This window comes from Sciurus vulgaris (genome assembly GCF_902686455.1).
Source record: "Sciurus vulgaris genome assembly, chromosome: 17".
In the NCBI taxonomy this organism is placed as follows: domain Eukaryota; kingdom Metazoa; phylum Chordata; class Mammalia; order Rodentia; family Sciuridae; genus Sciurus; species Sciurus vulgaris.
Genome location: NC_136478.1, coordinates 47306515 through 47331493, shown reverse-complemented (window position 1 = coordinate 47331493; position 24979 = coordinate 47306515). Strand labels below are relative to the sequence as shown.

The following is a 24979-nucleotide window of genomic DNA, read 5'->3' as shown; positions in this document are numbered from 1 at the left end:
TTAATAATGATGTTAAACTATTTTTCATATATTTACCAGATGTCTGTATTTCCTCTTTTGAGAAGTGTTTAAATCACATTCCCAGGTATTAAATGCTCATTTGGCAGTTTTTTGTGTTGATTCTTTAAGTACTTTATACAGTCTAGCTATTACTCCTCTGTCAGAAGAGTAGCTGAGCTAGTCAAAAATTTTTACCATCTTTCATGTTCTCTCTTCACAGTCTCAATTATTTATTTGCTGTGCAGAAACTTTTTAATTTGAAGTCATCCCATTTATTGACTCTTGGCATCATTTCCTGCACTTTATAGGTGCCCCTGAGATTGTTTGTCTGTACCTTAAAGCTGGAGTCTTGACCATAGGATTCCTTGTAAGCGTCCCATAGCTTCTACTCTAATTACAAGATCCTGAACCTATTTTGAGTTGATTCTGGTGCAGGGTGAGAGATACAGGTCTAAACTTACTCTTCTACTGTGGATAATCAGTTTCCCAACACCACTGGTTACAAAGGCTGCCTTTTCTCCAATGCCTGTTTTAGGCACCTGTGTCAAGGTTCAGATGACTGTTGATGTGTGGGTTTTTCTGTGTGTCTTTTATTCTGAGCCAGTGGTGTTGGTGCCAGGTTTTAGGCCAGTACCATGTAGATTTATTACATTGGGCTGTAGTGTAATTTGAATCAGGTATGGTGGTGCCTGCTTTTTCAACTGGGAATTGGTTTGGCTATTCAGGGTCTTTTATTTGTCCAAATGAAGCTTAGGATTGTTTTTTTGGTTGTGTAGATAATGTCATTGGTATTTTCATGGGGATTGCCTTGAATCTGTGTATTGTTTTGGTAGTATGACATTTTAACAATATTAATTATGCCTGTCTCTGAAAATATGTGGTCTTTCCATCTTCTTGGATCTTCTTAAATTTCTTTCCTGAATGTTCCATAGCTTCAAATGTCAAGATTATTCACCTTCTTAGTTATATTTATTCCTACTTTTTTCTTTCTTTCTTCCTTTCTTCCTTTCTCTTTCTTTCTTTCTTTCTTTCTTTCTTTCTTTCTTTCTTTCTTTCTTTCTTTCTTTCTTTCTTTCTTTCTCTCTCTCTCTCTCTCTCTCTCTCTCTCTCTCTCTCTCTCTCTCTCTCTCTCTCTCTCATTCTTTATTTTTTTGTGTATTGTGAATGGAACTATTTTCCTGACTTCTTTCTCAGCAGTTTTATTGATGGTAGACAGAAAAGTTGTCAAAATTTATTTGTTGAAAAAGGAAAATGTATACTTTGCTGAATTTTTGCAAATTTAACTCCAGCAGTCTTTTGCAAGTAGTAATAATTTGATATCTTCCTCGCCTATTTTTAGTCCTTTTCTTTCCTTAACTACATGTTCTAGAAAGAATTCATAGCACTCTATTTGAAAGGAGTTGTGAGAGTTGAAATCCTTGTCTTGTTCTGGAGTTGAAAGAAAATCTTTCTGTTTTTCCCAATTTACTATGAGGTTGGCTTTGGTTTGTTCAATATAAACTTTATGATATTGAGGGAGGTTCCTTCTGTGCCTAGGTTTTCAGAGTTTTTAATATGAATGAATGCTGAGTTTTGTTGATGGGTTTCTCTGCATATTTCGAGTTGACTTGTGATTGTGTTCTTAATTCTATTTACAAGATAAATTACACTTGTTGGTATCTAGGTTAAAACATCCTGGAAACCCTATGATCCAACCAGCCTGGTAATGGTGTACAGTAATAATAATTAATAATTGTTAAATATGTTTTGTTAATATTTTAGTAAGGATTTTTGTACCTAAATTTCTTAGGGTTATTGATCTGTGGTTTTCCTTCCTTGGTGTTTTCTTACTCGATTTTGGTATAAGCGTGGCACTGGCTTCATACAATAAATTTGGAAGTCTCCCATTCCTTTCTGGTTCATGAAATAACTAGAGAATCTCTGGAATTAGTTCTTCAAAGCTCTGGTAGAATTCAGACGAGATTCCATCTGGTCCTGGGTTTTCCTTTGTTGAAAGGCTTCTTGTTACTGCTTCTATCCCATTGCAAGTTGGTGGTTTCTTAAGTTTTCCTTTGCCCTCTTGAATTAATTCTAGCATGTTGAATGTGTCTAGAAATGGATTCATTTCTCCTAGGTTTTCCAGTGTTTTGGAGTATAAGTTTTCAAAATTGTCACCAATGATCCACTGGATTTCTGTGATGTCAATTATGATTTCTCCTTTTCCGGCTCTACTTTTATTGACTTTGGGTGTTCTCTCTCTCTCTCTCTCTCTCTCTCTCTCTCTCTCTCTCTCTCTCTCTCTCTCTCTCTCTCTCTCTCTCTCTCTCTCTCTCTCTCTGTCTTTTGGTTAGATTGGATTGGTTAACAGATGTTCAATATTGTTTATATTTTCAAAAAATCAGCTCATTGCTTTATTGATCTTAATTTTTTTGTTTTCAGTTTGATTGATTTTTGTACTGATAATAACTATTTAATTCCTTTTTTTGGTTTTGGACTTTTTTTTTTCAAGGACCTTGAAATGCATGATGAGCTTATTTATTGTATATCCTTCTGATTTCTAATGTAGGCACTCAGGGTTATGAACTTTCCATTTTGAATTGCCAACACATTGTACCAGAGGTTCTGACATGTTGTGTAACTGCTCTCAATTGAGTCTAAAATTTTTAAAATTTCTTCTTTGATTTCTTCCATTACCCATTTATTAATCAAAAGTGTGTTTTTTAATCTCCATGTGTGTCCATAGATCTGGTAGGGCTTATACTTGTTGATTTCTAATTTCATACCATTATGATTTGATAAGATGCAAGAAATTGTATCACTATTTTTCTATTTCCTAAATGTTGCCTTACGACCTAAAATATGGCCGATTTTGGAGAAGGTTCTATGAGATTCTGAGAAGGCAGTGTTTTCAGTCATTAGTGGGTAAATTTTTTTAGAGCATTGTTAAGTCTTATTGATTTATAATATTTTTCAGCTCCAAAATTCTTTGCTTTATTATTTCTGGACCACCTAGCTATTGGTGAGAGAGGTGTGCTGAAATTTCCAAGTGGTATTGTACTGGAGCCCCTCTCAGGCTGTGATTCAAGCAGTGACTCTTTTATGTAATTAATTGCACCCATATGTGGGTCATATATATTTCTCCTTGTTACATCTCTTTGTAGTATTTTTCCCTGTGCTGTATGAAATGATCTTCCTAGACTCTTCTGTTTAATTTTGCTTTGAAGTCTGCTTGTCAGGTAGGAGAGTAGATACTCCTGCTTTTTGGGGTTCCCTTCATATGGTGTATCGATTTCCATTTTTTTCATTTTCAGCCTGTGACTCTTGTTGCCTGTAAAGTGAATCCCTTGCAAACATTGTATAGTTGAGTATACTTTCTATTGTATTCTGCAAGTGTCTTTTAATTGACAGGTTGAAGTCATTTATATTACATTTATAGACTCTATATTGTGTTAACCTTTTATGAAGTGTGTAATATCTATGGACTCAGTAACCTCAATAACCTGTGTAGTAATTATGAACTGTTTTAGCTTTTAAGAATATCTCTATGATCTGCAAAATACCTACAGACATAGCCTTTATGACCATGATCATCTCTAGGATCTGAATAAGTGATTTCAGTATTCTATATTACCTCAGTAACCACTATAACCTAACATCTCTCTGATCAAGGAGACTCTATCACTTGCATTGTCTCTATGGTCTGAGTAGCCTCTATGGACAGTTTGATGTTGATAATCTTCATAAATTATTTGTCCCTACTAACTTAAATGGCTTGAGTAACACTAATGGCCTTAATTGCCCCTGTGACCTGTGCAGAGTTTATGACATAAGTAGTCACCATCACTCGAGGAAGTTTTTTGACTTTCATAGATTATCCTTCATAAGCATACTACCTTCCATGATCTTTGTATTTTCTATAACCCTAGTAGACTCTAAGACACCCATAGCCTGTATGGTCATAATAGTCACTACAAATGGCATAACCTCTAAGATTTGTGTTGCCTCTATGAGTTGAATATCCTCCATAACCTGAGGCCTCTATAACCTGCCTAGTATCTATTGCCTTAAAAGTTTTTGTTTCCTGTGAACCCTCAATGACCTGAGTTTCCTCTATGAACTGTTTACCCTTTATGACCAGCATGGCTTCTATGATGTTCATAGACTTTATGTCCTGCGTGCACTTGTATCTGCATATATTCTCATATATTCTATGGCCTACATAGCTTCTATGGAATGAGTCACTTCTATGACATACACAGCAGCTATCACTTACGTTTCTTCCATGATACTATAGTACTGAAAGCATGTATACAATACATACCCTGCACAGCATCAACAACCTTCAATGCATTTATGACTTGAATGTCCTTTTTTATTTCATTAGGCTCTTTGATCTTTGTAGGCTCTATTACTTTGTACTGTCTATGAACCATGCAGTGTAACCACTATGACATCTAGATCTTCTAAGGCCTACATTTTTTGGGAAATTTGTAGCTTCTATGACCTGCATGGCTATAATGTCCTTTGATGCATTACTGTTCTTTGCATCTTCTGTGATATGAGTCCCTCTGAAATCAGCATAACCTCTATTATATACATACCTTTTTGCATTGAACAGCCTGAATGACCTGAATAGCCATATGGCATTAGTAGTAGTCTCAATTACAAGAGTTTAATCTATTATCTGCTTAACTTGCCTGTCCTAAAAAGTCTCTATGGCCTGAGTAGCCAAAATAAACCCAGTAGGCCCCAAGTCCTGCATAGCCTCAATGTCCTGCATAGTCTACATGCCCTAAGTATACTCTGAGATTTTCATAAATTCTATGAGTTTAATAGACTCTGTGACCTGCAGAGCTTATAGGAATAATATAGACTTATTAACTGAATATCCTATCAATTTCTGTGCCGTATATAGCCTGAGAATCCTGAATGAACTGCCTCAATTTTATGATTTATATTTCCTAAATGATCTGAGTACTATCTAAGATGTTTGTAGCATAAATGACCATAGTGTGTATTCTCTATGATCTTGGTAGTCTCTATACATTTAGTAGGCTCTATTGCCTAAGAATTCTCTATGGGATTTGTAGACTTTATAACCTGATGACTGTATGGCATGAATTGCCTATATGACCTTCACAACCTGTATCACCTGCATAGATTCTCTGGTCTGATTAGTTTCTATGCTACCATATATGAACCAAGAAACCTCTAATATTTCCAAAAACTCTATGACCTGCATATCATCACATCTATGATCTGCATACCTTGTTTTGCCATGTGTAGAACCTCTGTGACCTCCATAGCCTCTCTAGACTGAGAAGCCCCTATTGCCTGCATACCCTCCAACAGTTGAGTACCCTCTATGAATTGAATATCTTCTATTACCTTAGTAGAAATCATGGTCATATAGCCTCTATAACTAAATGACTTCTGTAATCTGTTTATCATCTATGATATGAGTATTCTACATGGCATAAGTAGCTTAGATTACCTTAAACACCTAATGACTTTTTATCCTGTGTGAGCTGAGTAGTTTCTATGACCTAGTAACTTCTATGCAATGGGTACCACCTATGACCAACATAGATTGTAAGAACTGGGTAGTCTCTGATGTATGTATCCTCTCTGATTCGCATAAGTATTTATGGATTTGCTAGCCCAAAAGATCATATTACCCCCTCTGATCTGCATAGTCTTCATAACCTGAGTAACCTCTATGTCCTAGGTGCCTCTAGGACCTAAAACTTCTATGAACTGAGTAGTACCTATGGAGTGAATAGCCTGTGTTGCTGGTTAATCCTCTATGACCAGAATGATTTCTATGTTACATACTAGACTCTATGTCTAGCAAAACCTTTATGACCTGTGTAGCTTGTATGCCCTCAGTAGGTTCTAGGATTTAAGTAGCATATATACAAAAGAGTAGACTGTATGAGATCCTCCATGACCAGCATAATTTTTATGTTCTTCATAGTCTTTATGGCCTATGTAACCTCTATCACCTTCATAATATGAAGTCTGAGAAATTAAATGGCTTTGGTAGCCTGCATGTCTTCATTGTTCTACAGAGACCCTGTGAGCTTCACAGCTTGTAAGGCCTGAGTAATCTCTGGAGCCTTTGCAATATAACACAATTCACTATTTAAGAACTTTTTACCCTAAATAACCTGTATATAACCTATGACCTCAGAATCCTCTTCATCTTTGAAATATCTGTGAACTGAGTAGTCAGTATGTCCACTGTAGGCTCTGTGATCTCGTAGCCTATAAGACCACCCTAACTTCTATAACATGGGTAACTTTATGACATGAAAATTCAAAATGACTGCTGTAGCTCTTAGGCCCTAAATATTCTCAATGCCCTTAGCAGTCGAAGTAAACATAGTAAGTTCTATGATCTAAGTAGATTATAAGGCTGTAGAAGCTTAAATAATTCTTTTTTTTTAGTCTTTTTTTCATTGTAAACAAATGGGATACATGTTGTTTCTCTGTTTGTACATGGAGTAAAGGCATACCATTTGTGTAATCATAAATTTACATTGGGTAATGTTGTTTGATTCATTCTGTTATTTTTTCCCTTTCCCCACCCCTCCCACCCTTCTTTTCCCTCTATACAGTCCTTCCTTCCTCCATTCTTGCCCCCTCCCTAACTCTAACTCGAACCCTAACACTGACCCCTCCTACCCCCCATTATGTGTCATCATCCACTTATCAGCGAGATCATTCGTCCTTTGGTTTTTTGAGATTGGCTTATCTCACTTATATTCTCCAGTTTCATCCATTTGCCTATAAATGCCATAATTTTATCATTATTTATAGCTGAGTAATATTCCATTGAAGGGCATCTAGGTTGGATCCACAATCTGGCTATGGTGAATTGAGCAGCTATGAACATTGATGTGGCTGTATCTGTAGTATGCTGATTTTAAGTCCTTTGGGTATAGGCCAAGGAGTGGGATAGCTGGGTCAAATGGTGGTTCCATTCCAAGTTTTCTAAGGAATCTCCACACTGCTTTCCAGAGTGGCTACACTAATTTGCAGCCCCACCAGCAATGTATGAGTGTACCTTTTCCCCCACATCCTCGCCAACACCTGTTGTTGCTTGTATTCTTGATAATCACCATTCTAATTGGGGTGGGATGGAATCTTAGGGTAGTTTTGATTTGCATTTCTCTTATTACTAGAGATGTTGAACATTTTTTCATATGTTTGTTGTTTGCTTGTACATCTTCTTCTGTGAAGTGTCTGTTCATTTTCTTAGCCCATTTGTCGATTGGGTTATTTGTATTCTTGGTGTTGAGTTTTTTGAGTTCTTTATATATTCTGGAAATTAGTGCTCTATCTGAAGTATGATTGGCAAAGATTTTCTCCCACTCTGTAGGCTCTTTCTTCGCATTGATGATAGTTTCCTTTGCTGAGAGAAAGCTTTTTAGTTTGAATCTATCCCAGTTATTGACTCTTGCCTTTATTTCTTGTGCTATGGGAGTCCTGTTGAGGAAGTCTGGTCCTAAGCCAGCATGTTTAAGATCTGGACCTACTTTTTCTTCTGTAATCTGCAGGGTCTCTGGTCTGATTCTGAGGTCCTTAATCCATTTTGAGTTTAGCTTTGTGCACGGTGAGAGATATGGGTTTAATTTCATTCTGTTGCATATGGATTTCCAATTCTCCCAGCACCATTTGTTGAAGAGGCTATCTTTTCTCCATTGCATATTTTTGGACCCTTTGTCTAGTGTGAGAAAATTGTATTTACTTGGGTTTGTGTCCATGTCCTCTATTCTGTACCATTGATCTACTTGTCTATTTGGGTACTAATACCATGTCATTTTTGTTACTATTGCTTTGTAGTATAGTTGAAGTTCTGGCATTGCGATACCTGCAGCTTCATTTTTCCTGCGAAGGATTGCTTTAGCTATTCTGGATTTCTTTTTCTTCCAGATGAGTTTCATGTTTGCTTGCTCTATTTCTGTAAGGTACATCATTGGGATTTTAATTGGAATTGCATTGAATCTGTATAGCACTTTTGGTAGTATGGTCATTTTGATAATATTAATTCTCCCTTTCCAAGAACATGGGAGAACTTTCCATCTTCTAAGGTTTTCTTTAATTTCTTTCTTTAGTGTTCTGTAGTTCTCATTGTAGAGGTCTTTCACCTCTTTTGTGAGATTGATTCTCAAATATTTTATTATTTTCGAAGCTATTGTGAATGGGGTGGATTTCCTAATTTTTCTTTCCAGAGATTCATCACTTATGTATAAAAATGCATTAGATTTATGAGCATTGATCTTATATCCTGCCACTTTACTGAATTCACTTATGAGTTCTAAAAGTTTTCTGGTGGAATTTCCTGGTTCCTCTATGTATATAATCATATCTTCAGCAAATAGGGATAGTTTGAGTTCTTCTTTTCCTATTCATATCCCTTTAATTTCTTTGGTCTGTCTAATCACTCTGGTTAGAGTTTCAAGGACGATATTGAATAGAAGTCATGAAAGGGGGTATCCCTACCTTGTTCCAGTTTTTAGAGGGAATGCTTTCAGTTTTTCACCATTTAGAATGATATTAGCCATGGCCTTAGCTTAGATGGCCTTTACAATGTTAAGGAATGTTCCCACTATCCCTATTTTTTCGAATGTTTTGAGCATGAAGGGGTGCTGTATTTTATCAAATGCTTTTTCTGTGTCTATTGAAATAATCATGTGATTCTTGACTTTAAGTTTATTGATATGGTGAATTACATTTATTGATTTCTTGATGTTGAACCAACCTTGCATCCTTGGGATGAAACCAACTTGATCATGGTGCACTATCATTTTAATATGTTTTTGTATGCGATTTGCTAAAATTTTGTTGAGAATTTTTGTGTTGATGTTCATTAAGGATATTGGTCTGAAATTTTATTTCTTCGATGTGTCTCTCTCCAGTTTAGGTATCAGGGTATTATTGGCTTCATAGAATGAGTTTGGGAGGGTTCCCTCCTCTTCTATTTTATGGAGTACTGGAATGAGCTCTTCTTTAAAGGTTTTGTAGAATCGGCTGAGAACCCATCTGGTCCTGGACTTTTCTTTGTTGGTAGGCTTTGATGACTTCTTCTATTTTATTACTTGAAATTGGTCTATTTAAGTTGTGTATGTCCTCCTTGTTCAGTTTAGGCAATTCATATATCTCTAGAGACCTGTCGATGTCTTTGAAATTATCTATTTTGTTGGAGTATAGATTTTCAAAATAGCTTCTAATTATGTTTTGTATTTCAATCGTGTCTGTTGTGATATTTCCTTGTTCATTCCGAATTTTACTGATTTGGGTTTTCTCCAGTCTTCTCTTTGTTAGTGTGGCTAAAGGTTTATCAATTTTGTTTATTTTTTTGAAGAACCAGCTATTTATTTTGTCAATTTTTTGTATTGTTTCTTTTGTTTCAATTTCATTGATTTCAGCTCTCAGTTTAACTATTTCCTGTCTTCTACTACTTTTGGTGTTGATATTTTCTTCTTTTTCTAGGGCTTTGAGCTGCAGTGTTAGGTCATTTATTTGTTGAGTTCTACTTCTTTTATTGAATACACTCCATGAAATAAATTTTCCTCTACGTACTGCTTTCATAGTGTCCCAGAGATTTTGATATGATGTTTCTTTATTCCATTTAACTATAGGAATTTTTAAATTTCCTTCTTAATATCTTCTGTTATCCATTCATCATATAATAGCATATTGTTTAATTTCCAGGTGGTGCAGTAGTTTCTGTTTTTTCTCTTCCATTTATTTCTAATTTCAATCCATTATGATCTGATAGAATACAAGTTAGTGCCTCTATCTTCTTGCATTTGTTAACATTAGCTTTGTGGCATGATATATGGTCTATTTTAGAGAAGGATCCATGTGCTGCTGAGAAGAAAGCAGCACTCTTCGTTGGATGGTATATTCTACAAATATCTGTTAAGTCTAAATTATTGATTATGTTATTGAAATCTATGGTTTCTTTGTTCAATTTTTGTTTGGAATATCTGACCAGTGGTGAGAGAGGCATATTAAAATCACCTAGTATTATTGTGTTATGGTCTATTTGGTTTCTGAGATTGAGAAGGATTTGTTTGACATACATGGATGTGCCACTGTTTGGGGCATAGATATTTAAGATTGTTATGTCTTGCTGAGTTATGCTTCCCTTAAGCAGTATGAAATGTCCTTCTTTATCCCACTTTGGCTTGAAGTCCACATTATCTGAAATGAGGATGGATACTCCAGCTTTTTTGCTGAGTCCATGTGCATGGTATGTTTTTCCCATCCTTTCACCTTTAGTCTATGGGTATCTCTTTATATGAGGTGAGTCTCCTGTAGGCAACATATTGTTGGATCTTTCTTTTTAATCCAATCTGCCAGTCTATGTCTTTTGATTGATGAGTTCAGGCCATTAATATTCAATGTTATTATTGAGATATGATATGTATTCCCAGTCATTTGGCTCATTTGTTTTTTTTATTTATTTATATTTTGACACAAATTGGTTCCTCCTTTATTTGACAATTCCTTTAGGATAACTCCTCCCTTTACTGATTTACTTCTTTGTTTTTCATCTCTTCCTCATGGAATATTTTGCCGAGAATGTTCTGTAATGCTGGCTTTCTTTTTGTAAATTCTTTCAGCTTTTGTTTATCATGGAAGGATTTTATTTCATTGTTAAATTTGAAGGTAAGTTTTGCTGGGTATAAGATTCTTGGTTGGCATCAATTTTCTTTCAGGGCTTGAAAAATGTTGTTCCAGGCCCTTCTAGCATTTAGGGTCTGGATTGAAAAATCTGCTGATATCCATATTGGTTTCCCCCTGAATGTAATTTGGTTCTTTTCTCTCACAGCCTTTAAAATTCTGTCTCTATTTTGTATGTTAGGTATTTTCATAATAATGTGCCTTGGTGTGGGTCTGTTGTAATTTTGTGTATTTTGAGTCCTGTAAGCCTCTTGTACTTGATTTTCCATTTCATTCTTCAGATTTGGGAAATTGTCTGATATTACTTCCTTGAATAGATTGTTCATCCCTTTGGTTTTTTTCTTTAAGCCTTCCTCAATTCCAATAATTCTTAAATTTGGCCTTTTCATGATATCCCATAGTTCTTTGAGATACTGTTCATGATTTCTTACCATCTTCTCTGTTTGGTCAACTTTGTTTTCAAGGTTAAATATTTTGCCTTCAATATCTGAGGTTCTGTCTTCCAGGTGTTCTATCCTACTGGTTATGCTTTCTATGGAGTTCTTAATTTGGTTTATTGTTTCCTTCATTTCAAGGATTTTTGTTTTTTTTTTTTTCAATATCTCTAACTCTTTATTGAAATGATCTTTTGCTTCCTGTATTTGCTCTTTTAACTCTTGATTGTTGCGATCATTCAATGCCTGCATTTGCTCTTTCATCTCATTGTTTTCTTCCCTGATTGTTTTAATTATGTACATTCTGAACTCCCTTTCTGTCATTTCTTCTGCCATGCTGTCATTGGATTTTATTGATGTAACATCTAGATTTGTTTGGGGCATTTTCTTCCCTTGTTTTCTCATATTGTTCAGGTATCAGTGGACCGCTGAGATATTGCAGATTTCCTCTATTGGCTTATAATGTCCCTGAAGATTTCTAGTATATCCCCTCTTAGCCTTCAGTAGCCTGAAGTCTTAGAGGAAATTGATAATGTGGTGCTCCACAAGGAAGCTGCCTCTCTAGGGGTGGTGGCTTCAGGTGGGGTTTATTCCCTGCTAGTGAGCAGAGGTGCCTCCACCTGTTGACCAATGGTCATCCAAAGAGGAAGAGGTCAGGCTGATGCAAGGCCTGTTTGGGCCTGTGTCTCAGGTTTTACTGTCCTTGTGGGAAAACCTCACTTGGTGGGGAAGACTCACCTGGTGGGGAGGTCTCTTTGGTCAGTTCCCCTCCTAGAGGATCCCCTCAATCCACAACTACCACTTGGGCTGGGCAGCCTTCCTCTGCAACATTCCCAGGGGCCCGGACCTACCTCCTGGTCCTGGGAGCCTCACCCTTCGCAGACCAGTCTCCTTAGGCTGCCCCTACTCAGAGAAGCTGCCTTCAGTCCTTGAACCTTTGCTCCACCCCTCAGCTTGTCTCTGTGAGTCTCTTCCACCAAGAAACCACCTTGGTCCTGGAACCCTGCTCTGCACCTAATTGCCTGGCTGTGCAGCCCCTCCTCTGGGCAGACACTTGGAGCCCTGTACAGACACTCCAAACCCCAGCGACCCGCCGCACGCCTCTTCCTCCAGGCAGCCGCCCGGTGTTCCAAGCGGTTGCTCCAAGTCCAAGCAACTCACTGTGCACCTCCTCCTCCTGACAGTGCCCATAGCCCTGGTGCAGTCACTCCAAATCCAAGCGACCCGCTGCACTCCTCCTCCTCCTCTGGGAAGACACCCGGAGCTCTGCTACAGCTGCTCTGAGTCCAATCGACCTGTCGGGCTCCTCCTCCTCCTTCAGGCAGCCCCCCGGTGTTCAGGAGCGGTCTCTCTGAGTCCAAACAACTCACCACTCACCTCCTCCTCTGGGCAGCCACCTGGAGCTCTGGTGTGGCTGCTCGGAGACCAAGCAACCCACCGTGCTTCTCCTCCTCCTCCGGGCAGCCCCCCCGGTGTTCAGGAGTGGTCGATCTGAGTCTGAACAACTCACCGTGTAGCTCTTCTTCTGGGCAGCCACCTGGAGCCCTGGTGGGTTGCTCTGAGTCCAAGTTTCATGTTGAGCGGCCTCCTCTATGATGCTCCCAATTGTCTGAGTTCACTGCTCCAGTGGGGGGGAGGGTGTCTCGTTGGGCAACTCTACTTCACAAAGTTCCCTGAGTTCTGGGACTACCGCCCCACCCAGGACACCTCCCCAATGGGAGAGACTCACCCAGCTGCTTTGAGTTGGTCCCAAGTCTCTCAATATCTCCTCTTTTGAATCCTGAGTCCTGGAGCAACATGAAATGCAGCCACACTCTAGTCTGCCATCTTGAGAACCGAGCTTACATAATTGTATGATGGAGTACTTCTATGACCTGAAAACCTTCATGGCTTAGTTTTCTAAATGATCTGAGAAATTCCTATCACCTGTTTAACCTCTTTGGCATGAGAAATCTAAATTACCTTTGTATCCCCTATGATATATGTAGCCTCTATAAATAGAATATCCTCTGTGAGGTGTGGAACCCCTATGACATTTGATGCTTCCATGGATTGGATATCCTTTATCATTTGCAAAGCAATTATAAGCTGTGTAGCCTTTAAGGCCAAATAAGTCTCTGTGTTCAGTGACCTCTAAGAACCAATTAGATTTTGTGCCCTGAGTAGCTCTATAACCAACATAACATCTATGTACTGAGTAATTTTTATCAATAGCAAAGCCTCTATATCCTTTGATTCTTGTATATTTTGCATAGGTTCTTTGGACTGTGTAAACTCATTGACCTGTTTAAATTGTATGAGTTGAGTTACTTCTATGAATAGTAAAACCAACATGACCTGCCTCTGGTCTGATTACCCTCAATGACCTCATAGACTATATAGCCCATGTAGCATCTCCGAACTATGTACCCTCTAAATGCCTGCATAGCCTAAATGATCTCGGTAGCCAGTTAGATCTTTGTAGTGTCTATGAACTTCATTGTCCCTATGACCTGCACAGCCTCTGTGATTTTTGTAGTCTCTTTGATATTTGTGGCTTCTGAATTCTAAGGTTTCTCTATGACCTTCACATAATCTATGACCTTAGAAACCAAAATGACCTTAGAAACACTGTGTGACCTGCATAGTTGTACTTACTACTGAGGTCACAGATGTTTCAAAGATGAAGCGGACACTGAGGTCATAGGGTATACACAGGTTGAGTAGTCTGCATGACTTGAGTAGCCTGTGTGACCTGCATAGACTCAATGACCTGAATATTTCCTATAACCAGCCTTCTATCTATGGACTTTTTACCTTCCATTGCTTGTGTGCCCTATATGACCAGAGGAGTCTCTATGAATGGAGCAAGGCATTTAATCACAAGATTTTTATATCCTATGAAGCCTTTCTGATCTTTGTAGCCTCTATGACCTGCAAAGTCTCAAAGCCTTCAATAGCCTTTATGATATGCATAGTATCTATAAATTGCATGGTTTATGACTTGCATTACTTCTATACCTGAGTAGGCTCTATGGTCTAATTAGGCTCTATATCCTCTGTAGATAGGGAGACATGCATAGTCTTTATATTGCATTACTAGAATTTATTACCTGCGTAGGTTTCAGGATTTCAGGAGTTATTATATTCTGGGTGGACTCAACGACATTAGAAGGCTCTGCATATGTAGCCTCTATAGTCTTTACAATCTTTATTACCTGAATATCTAAACATCTGAGTTGCCTCTCTGAAGTGAGTAGCCTAAGTGTCTTTAGTAGCTCCTATTATCTGAATAGCGTTTTTGACCACCTTAGAATCTGTGTCCAGAAAGAAAATAAAATCTAAGATGTAGTCAAAGAAATTGAAAGAAATCAATGAGTTACTATAAATAGTGTTAAGTATCTGAAAAAGAAATTAAAAAACCTCCCATTCACTCTAACAATCATAAAAACATTGGGAATCAATGCAAAAAAAAGAGGGGAAAGACCTCTGCAATAAAAACTACACAATGCTAAAATAAATTGAAGATTGTAAGATACCCCATGTTTTTGCATAGAAAGAATTAAAATTATCAAATTGGCCATAGTACCAAAATGTTTAAAGTAATTCATGTGAAAGTTCCAATGACATTTTCCATATAAATAGAAAAACCAGTCATGAAATTCATGTGGAAAAATAAGAAACCCAGAGTAAACAAAGAAATATTTATTGAGAAAAGTGAAGCAGGATAAATCACAATAACAAACCTTAAATTATACTACAGACCTATAATAACAAAAAAAACATGGTATTAGTACCAAAACAGACATGAAGACCAATGGTAGTGAATAGAATACATAGAGACAAATCCACATAAACATGTTTATCTAATAATAAACAAAGGTGTCATAAACATACATTGGAGAAAAATAACCTCTTCAAAAAATGGTGATGGGGGAATTGGAAATCCATATACAATAAAATTAAATGTGACCCCTATATCTCACCATGCACAAAACCCAACTCAAAGTGGATCAAGGATGTGGACATTAGAAGAGAGAACCTGGGCTTACTAGAAAAAAGCAGATGCAATTATTCATCATGTTGGCTTAGGAACAGAATTCTTCAACAAAGTGCTTAAAATTCAAGAACAAATATCAGAAATCAATATATGGGATGCTCTCAAACACATAAACTTTCTTTCAACAAAAAACAATCAAGAACATGTACAGAGAACCTACAGAATAGGAGAAGATGATTACCTTCTTCACCTCAGATATAGCATTAATCTCAAGGTATAAAAAGAACTGAAACAAGTAAACAACAAAACAACTAATAACCCAATAAATAAATGGGCAATGAAACTCAAAATGTACTTTACAGAAATATGAATGCAAAAATTATATTAAGAACTCTTCAAAATGTCAAGCAATTAGAGAAATGAAAATTAATAATACACCAAGATTCCAACTCACTTGAGTCAGAATGGCAATTATAAAGAATACAGACCAAATGTGGGCCTTGGTGTAAGAATTTACTTCTTCCCCAGCTAACACTCTTTACCCTGGATTTTCATTCAGGACCCAGGTGCCTTCCTGACCAGTCAAGCCTGGCGCTAAACCGAGTAGGCGATTTCACTTCACCGTCACTTCACAAAAGACTTCCAAATTCACTGCGGCAGACACCGCAAAATAAAAACGTTAAGTACATCCTAGCTGGGAGGAGACGGAAGCCTCCAGGCTCAATCAAAGGTTTGCAATAATAGGATTCATAAAAAAAAAAAAAAAAAAAAAAGACAGATGGGATTAGAAAATGTTGCAGTGAAGACTGGAATGAGATGAGCTCACAGCCCCAGCCTGTCTTTTGTGGACCTACACAATGATCCGAGAGCCAGACTGGATTAGGAAACCTCGCGACTAGGGGTCCAGAGACAGGCTGCCGGTTCCCAGACACTTGGGGGAGAGAAGGCTGAAACGATGCATCAGATTTACAGCTGCAGCGATGAAAATATAGAAGTTTTCACCACCGTGATTCCTTCCAAGGTGTCCAGTCCAGCCAGGAGAAGAGTCAAAAGCTCTCAACACCTCTTGACCAAGAATGTGGTGATCGAGTCGGACCTCTACACGTCCTGGCCCCTGGAGCTGCTGCCGCACTGTAGCGACCGTCGGGACGCAGGCGAAGGCCGCAGGTTCGGGCGGCTGCAGAACGCTCGTCCTCCCGGGGCGCATCCCGCCAAAACCCCCTCCAGACCTGTGGGGATTTCTGAACCCAAAGCATCAAATCTGTGTGGGAATCGAGCATATGGAAAATCACTGATTCCTCCAGTGGCCCGGATCTCAGTGAAATCTCCAGCTGCAGCAGAGGTGGTAGCCACAGGCTCAGAGAATGGAACTGTTCTAGGAAGAGGATCCAGACATCTCAAGAAGATGACGGAAGAGTATCCAACTCTCCCCCAGGGTGCGGAGGCTTCCCTGCCACTGACAGGCAGTGCTTCCTGCGGTGTCCCTGGCATCCTCCGAAAAATGTGGACCAGGCACAAGAAGAAGTCTGAATATGTGGGAGCCACCAACAGCGCCTTTGAGGTCGACTAAAGGTGACCCTTCCCAGGTGCCTTGCACTGGCTGAGGTTCACAGGACAAGGGAAGAAAACTTGAGGATTGGGACTGAGCCACACTCACCTGTACTAGTAGCTGGTCCAAACATCATTCTCCCTCACTAACTGATCACCCCGGCTTTGGGCATGGAAAAGGAACGGTCCCTTGAAGGAAAAATAAAACTGTTGGTCTGAAAGTTACTTTGGGAGGTCATAAAGTTTGTTTCCCTATCCTTAGGCATAACTATACCAAAAGCAAACGTTGTCAGCCCATTTTAAAGAACTACAAGGGAGAACAAAGGCAATTCCTCTGTTTTCCTTGTAGGCTTTTCCAAAATGTATAATTTCTGACATGAATGTAAAAGCTTGACATTTGAGGGGTTTGTAAACCCCATGGTTCTCACTATTCTCGTTTCATGTTTATTTCACCTTGATGAGGTACAAATTTTAAGGACAAAGCACTAGGTATTTACTGAATAGTTCTAACATCTACTTGACTGTGTCATCAAAATCAGTTCTGATGGTCATTTGGCATGATTGCATGAATTCTCTGTTCTTTTATGTGCAGTTTTTCTATAGAAAAAGATTAAAATTAAATGTTAGTATTTTCTTAAGTGGCATAATCTAGTAGAATTAACAATACCTTGATTTGGTACAATGATTTTTAACTTTCAAAAGTGCTTTCCCAGCCATTATCTCTTCTTATCATCACAAAGCCCCACTTGAAAACACACACACACACACACACACACACACACACACACACACACAATTATTTCCAATCTACAGATAGGGAAATTGAGGCCTCCAGAAGTTATATGAATAGACACAAGATAGTGGGATTAGTCATCAAGTCCTCAACTTCCCTCAGCAGATTCCCTGCTGTGCTTACACTAGCAACTGATTTGAGGAACTTTTTAAATGGTGGGCATATGTCTCTGGGGACAACCATGAAGCAAAGAGTCTGATAAAGTTAGAATATATAAGTGATTTGAATGAACTAGACCATTGCATATTGGTCTAGAAGTCAAAAAGAGTCAAATACCCATTGCATATGGTTTGACCTAATATATAATATTACGCTGTCCTCTGTCAATGGAAACGTCATTATCAATTCCATTTGCAACATCAGTAGCCTTAAAATTATCCCATAATAATAATGGTAATAATAATTATCATTTATTAAATGCCTACTATGTGCCAGGCATGATACTGAGCACTTTACACAAATTATCCTAATCTTTCCAACAGCTGAGTTAGGTGGCTTTATCCATTTATATATAGACACCAGTTCAAAAAGACTAAATGATTAGTCTGAAGGCACCTAAGATACATAGGTGTCCAGCTTCAATGCCTCCTTCACATGAAAGAGTTCAGTACATAGAGAAGGACTAGGGTTAGTAATGAATTTTTGTCTCAAGCATTAAAACTAGTGGATTGGTAGAGGCTGTCTGGAGTGCTATATGGAGGAGGGATCTGAGCTAAAAGAGTGCAGTGGTTGGTGAGTAATGCCTTGCCTGTGAAGGGGATTAGTGACAGGCCTTGAATAGACCTCATCTGTGACCTGAACTCTGCCTCCAGAAGGCTTGTTTTCTAATTAAGAGGTTTAAATTAGTTCAACCTATTTAATGAAATCAGAAATTCTGTGGTAAAATTTAGCCTGTGACTGTTAGAAATTGCCATGTCTTGGTACAAAGTAGAGTTTGACCATTCAACATTTCAGACTCAACTGACATTTCTGACTGCTTCACTGTGGTATGTCTTGCTTTGTGCTCTTTGAATTTCCTGTTTCTGTATCTCTGGGTAAATTACAAGAAGGTGTGGTGGTGGGTAAGAGGCCTGGGCTTCTGAGCTTTCACCTTGCTGATCTCTGCCTTCAGACACTGTGCTAGACTCTGAGCACCTGACCCCAGCATCCAAACATGATTTGGAAACTTGTGTTCAAGGGCTTTTCGCTGAGGAGCTAATCCCAATGAACTGTCCAGTGTCCTACACAGCATAGAAATTGGGGTCCAGAACAAAGGGAACAAAGAGGTGATCTTGCTGGACCACACAGTCTCCTACAACTATTTATTTTAACTTATTTAATTTATAACTGATGTCTTTTATTTGTATGTGGCAGCTGAAGATCTATGTAGGCTGGAATGAACTTATTTATTTTTAACTTAAATATTTCATGGTGAAGTGTTTGCCTTGTATAGAACATTTGGCAAAATCAAATAAAAATAAAGTGTGCTTTGTGACATTAATAACCACCAAAAAAAAAAAAAAAAAGAATACAAATAACAATAAATGTTGTCAAGGATGTTGGGAAGAGGTACACCCATACATTGCTGGTGGGACTGGAAATTTGTGCAAGCACTCTTCAGTATGGTGATTTCTCAGGAAACAAAATGGAACCTAGATTTGACAAAGATATTACACTCCTCAGCATACATCCAAAGGACTTCAATCACCATACCATAGTGACATGGCCACATCAAAGTTTATATAGCCATGGAACCAACATAGGTGGCCTTCAACAGATAAATGAATAAAGAAAATGTGATATGTATATATAAAATGGGGTATTACTCACTCATAAAGGAGAATAAAATTAGGGAGAGAGAGAGGGGTGAGTTTCCAAAGATTAGACAGAAGTTAGTGAAAGGCAGAAAGAAGGGATGAAATTGGGAAACACAGTAAAATGAATTAGATGAAACTTTATTCTGTTCATATATGAATACATGACCAGTGTAACACCATATCATGTACAACTAAAATATGGGAAGTTATAATTCATGCATGTTTGATATGTCAAAAGATATTCTATTGCCATTATAACTAAAATGAATAAATACAAAAATTTAAAAAGCATTTATGGTGAGTATCCTCAATGTCCTGCTTAGCATCTATTTTTTAATAGTGTCTATGACATACATAGCCTCTATGAGTGTCATAGACCTTCATAGTCTTATGGGCTTGTAGAGTAAATGAAGTTAATATTCCCTGTAACCTGTGTATTTTCTATGACATGAGTAGAAATTATGATCTCAGTATTCTTCATGAATTTCATTCCCTCATGACCTGAGTAGACCCTATGATATTTGTAGTATTTGTATACTGAATCCTCTAATATCTGCATTGCTCTATGATCTGTGTAGCCTCTATAAATGTGCACCCTCTACAATCTTAGTTACTTCTATGACCTGATAGAGTCAGTTGCCTCAGTAGCCTGTATAACCTGTGGAACATAAATGGATAAGTAGCCTCTATTGCCCATATACCCTCTGTGTCTTGAACAGCATTGGTGAATTGAGCATTTTTTATGACCTGTAAAACCTTTATGGCCTGCATTTCCTTGATGGCTTGAGAAAATTGATCTATGTAGAATTCATGGGCTGAATAGTATCTTTAACTGTAATATCAATTGCCTTTATAACATCTATAATCTGAGTATTCTCTGGGATGTACAGAGATTTTATTCCCTGAATGATTTTTCTGGCCTGAATATAATCTTATAACCTGATTAATCTAAAGGATTTTAGTAACCCATATGAACCGCCTAGCCTCTAAGGTTTGAGTGAACTATATAAACTCTGTAGCCTCCATGACTTTAGTAGCCCCAGTTATCTATGTAATATCTTTATCTTTGTGTCCTCTATTGGCTATATATACTTGGTGACCTGCATTATAGGGAACATTCCTCAAGCTTATCTGACAACAGTCACTGAACATTCCTCAATTTATCTAAATAAGCCAAACAGTCTGGACAGAGAAATGAGGAAATAATAAAGACTTGCCATAGACTGAAGGCCTTTGCAGTTGCTGAGGCTGAGCTATGAGCTGAGGGGAAGCCTCACTCATCAAGCATCCCAACAAGCTGCAATGTGAGCTCGCCCATGCTGCCTCACCCCATGGTGTGTGCTAGAGCCTGCTGTTCCCCCAGTCCTTTTTCTCAGACTTGTTGCTGGGCAGAATCACTTAGGCATACTTGGTTTGTTTACCTTAGTATGATGTATAGCTTACCTATAGGTTGGTTCTGTTATGTTTTAACAAGTGTGTTAAACGGATTGGATAGCATACCTATATATGTCTTATACAATCCTAAGTAAAATTCGATCTGTGCCTTCCGAGTCTGGGCTCTGATGTCTGAATCTACTGGGTAGACATCATTGTCCTCACTCTCAGTGGACTCCTGTCTCCAAATATCAACATTTTGGTGCCCAAATAGGGACATGCTGACATTCCTTAGGTCGGCTGAGTGACTCTCCATAATGGGTAATTTACCTCCATCAGTGAGGGAGCCTCAAGTGAATGCTTTGAAAGACTTATTATGGTGTAGGTGAGTTAAAGTGTCTGAAAGAGAATTATTAGCATGTTGGGAAAATTTTCAAAAAATAGCTCCTTGGGTTTCTGCAGCTAATGTCTGGGAGCCTGAGGTCTGGGGGAAATTTTTATATAGTGCTAGAAAAACAGAATGAGAAAAGGTTTAATCCCACCAGCACAATTTATCCTAAAATAATAGTGATTTATGCTTGTTTAAAGTGAGTTTTGACTGAGAATGTACATCCAGAAATTTTAGTCTCTTGGACTATAGAAGAAAGTGAAACAAAAACTTAATCCTGCCCAGGGAAAATGGCGAGGAACATGCAGCAGAAATAGCAAAATATAGACCTCGCTTCAACTGCTTGTCTCTGTTCTCTGCAAGTAACTGGAGATCAGGACATTTGTATAAAATCAATCTCAGCTAAGAAACTTGTCTGGTGGCATTTCTCATGCTCCCCCCACCCCCCATCCAGAACAAAAGAGTGAAACAACAACTCCACCTAGTGGAAAAGGAAACTGGCTATACAGGCACTGGAACCACCCAAATAAATTAGGTTTGATTGTGTGCTCTCAGATCTCTACAACAGTTCCCTACTAAGGAATCTTCTAAGCCATTAGTTAAGTTAATCCAAAAGCCTAATGAAAATTTTGCAGATTTTGTGGCTAGAGACACAGATTAATCACAAGGTAGAACATGTTGCCCCAGGAGAGGCACTACTTAAAGAGGTGGTATTCAAAGGGGTGACATCTGAATGTCGATGAGCAATAGCTCCATTTAGAAATGGAAATATACATGATCGGTTATTAGCATGCAGAGATATAGTGACAAATTCTGCTTAAGCTATGGCATGAGCAGAAGCTTTAGCCACTTCCTTAAATGTAAAGGGAGGGATTCCAGAGAAAGGCTCAAATACATGTTGGGCTTGTGGAGGAAAAGGACACTTTTCAAGAGAAGGCCCACCTAAAAATTCTAGACAAGGACAATCACTGAAGCTTCCTCCTTCTAAATGTCCAAAATGTCATAAAGGTTTTCACTGGACTAGAGACTGTAGATCAAAATCAGATAATAGAGGGAAGCCTTTAAAATGGCAAAAGGGGTAGCCCTCAGCACTACAACCAAGAGGGACAAATAATCCAAAAGTAATGTGGACTCTTCCAGTGCAAATGAAACCTAGAATGCAAGTTAAGCTTGATGGAATAACATTTAAGGGTATATAGTAGGGCTGGGGATATAGCTCAGTTGGTAGAGTGCTTGCCTTGCAAGCACAAGGCTCTTGGTTCAATCCCCAGCACCACAAAAAAATTAAAAAATAATAGATACAGGTGCTGATATAACATTATTAAGAGTGGAGGAAGTTGACAATTTAGAATGCAGAACAGAACAAGGACCTAATATTCATGGGATAGGAGTACTACAACCTCCCCCAAAACTTAAACATCCCATAGTTTGGGAAGACATGGATGGTAGCAAAGGTTCAATTACTCCTTTAGTTGTGGAAGGATTACATAACAACTTATTTAGAAGAGATTTATTGGAAGGTATGGATGCAGTGATCACAGCAGATGATAAATCATCCTATGATGATATAATTATTCATGACAAAACAGGTCGAAGTGGGAGGCACCCCCAATTCTAAAGGCCACAGTCCCGCTTATTAAATCAGATCCTATAAAATTGCAATGAGACACTACAGACCCCATATGGGTGAAACAGTGGCCATTAACTCAGGAAAAGCTCAATCATTTAAATTTATTAGTTGAAGAACAATTGAAAAAAAAGAAAAAAAGAACAATTGAAAGCTTGTCATATTGAACCTTCTGTTAATCCTCGTAATACTTCTATATTTATTATTCAAAAAAGAGATAAATGGAGATTATTACATGATTTGAGAGCCATTAATGCTCATGTGAAAAAAATGGGAACTTTGCAACCAGGACTGCCACATCTGTCCTGTACACCAAAGAATTATCATATTATAACAGATATCAAAGACTGTTTCTTTTCGATTCCCCTGCTTCCAGAAGATAAACCATATTTTACATTTGCTGTTCCCACAGTTAATTATAGTCTGCCCTTAAAGAGATTTCAATGGACAGTTTTACTTCAAGGGATGAAAAACAGCCCTACGATGTGTCAACATTATGTGGTACATGCAACAGGGCCATTACAGGATTCATGCTACATAATTCATTACATGGATGATATCCTAGTAGCACATCAAGATGCAGACATATTAAATAAATTATTCAACCAATTACATCAAAATTTATTATGTTTGGGCCTTAATATTGCTTCTAATAACGTTCAAAAAGTGCCACCTTACTTGTTTCTGGGGTATGGTTTGTCAAAGTGCGCCCTCTACCACTGCAATTACAGATTGCAAACTTTTATTCTTTGAATTACAGCAATTATGTGGAAACATTAATTGGATACAGCCTTGTGAATCACTGCAAATCACTTACAACCATTATTTATGCTTTTGGAAGGCTCATCTGATCCTACTAGCACTAGAATTATGACTAAAGAAGCTAAGGAGAGTATAAAATTGATAAATAAGCAAATTCAATCATTGAGCTTAGGATGATATGATCCCCTCAGACCACTTCTGGGTATAGCCTTATCTACAAGATGTACTCCTACAGGGTTAAATTATCAATTAGAACCTTTATATTGGGTACATTTGGCTAGAAGTAAATTATCTAAGATACACTCATGGGTGGATACATGGTTACTCTTAGCTCAAAAATTATGAAATATGTTCTCAATATGGACTAGAACCTGACACTATAATTCTTCCTTTTTCACTTGACCAATTTGCTTCATTACTAGCTAACAATTTAAATCATCAAATATTAATGGAAGGTTTTACTGAAGAAATAATCATTTTGCTAAAGACAAACTTCTTCAAACTTTGAACACTTTACCTATTGATACTCAACAAGTTTTTCCTCAGTCTAAACACTTGCCAGAAGCCACAGTAATTTTTACTGATGCAAAAAGAACGTTGTGGGATATTAATCATATCTACAAAAAATAATAAAGAAAAACTTTAATGGATTGCCACAATTAGGAGAGTTATTAGCAGAAATTAAGACTTTTGAGGTTTGCCTGGAATCTTTTAATCTCTTTTCTGACAGTGCTTATGCAACTCAAGTAGCAAAAAATGTCCCATACTCTACTTTTTAGACCTTCATTTTTCCCTCTTGACCAAGTGATGGACACATTAAAGCTTCTAATAGAGAATTGAACTTATTCTTGGTTTATTCAACATATAAGATCTCATACTAACTTATCAAGACCTTCAATTAAAGGCAATGAAACTATTGATAAATTGATAATGTACATATATACTTCTCCAATTCAATAAGCAAAACAACTACATGCTAGATTTCATATGTCTGCTCAGTCTCTACATCATTTTTATCCAGATCTAACTATTTCCTCATGCAAACATTTGATCTGGACATGTGCTAAATATGCACCCCTTAGGACCTCTTCAATCTCAAGGTGTAAATCCTAGAGGGCTACAACCAAACAAGGTATGGCAAATGGACATCACTCACATACCTTTTATTGGGGAAATTAAAATTTGTTCATGTAATTATACATACATATTCAAGTTACAGTTATGCTATTTCTTTAAATGGTGAGAAAACAAAACATGCCATTCAGGCATTAAAACAAATATTCTTGATGATGGGAATACCTTAGTCCTTGAAGACAGATAATGGGCCATATTTTGTTAGTTCTCTATTTAAACAATTTTGTGAATCATGGAATATTCATCATCTTATTGATATTCTTCATAACTTGCAAGGACAGGCAATCATAGAATGTGCAAATCATTCTTTAAAAACTCAAATACAAAAGGAAAAATACTCCCTGGAGAAATACTAACATCTTTTTCTTATTTACCTGAAATTTTTAAACTTTTGATTTGCATAGAATACCCCTGTTTATAAACACTGGGGATGACTTCTATCATCTCTGTCACCATTACCATTGATC

General features: G+C 37.7%; 1 protein-coding gene across 1 annotated transcript; it reads left to right on the top strand.

Annotated features, from left to right (window-relative positions):
* The first annotated feature begins 15830 nt into the window (after positions 1-15830).
* Positions 15831-17421, top strand: LOC306647582 (vexin-like). Its single transcript, XM_079117065.1, has one exon. It carries the CDS (start codon positions 16046-16048, stop codon positions 16658-16660), a length of 615 nt encoding a protein of 204 aa, XP_078973191.1. The 5' UTR covers positions 15831-16045; the 3' UTR covers positions 16661-17421.
* Positions 17422-24979: the final 7558 nt, after the last annotated feature.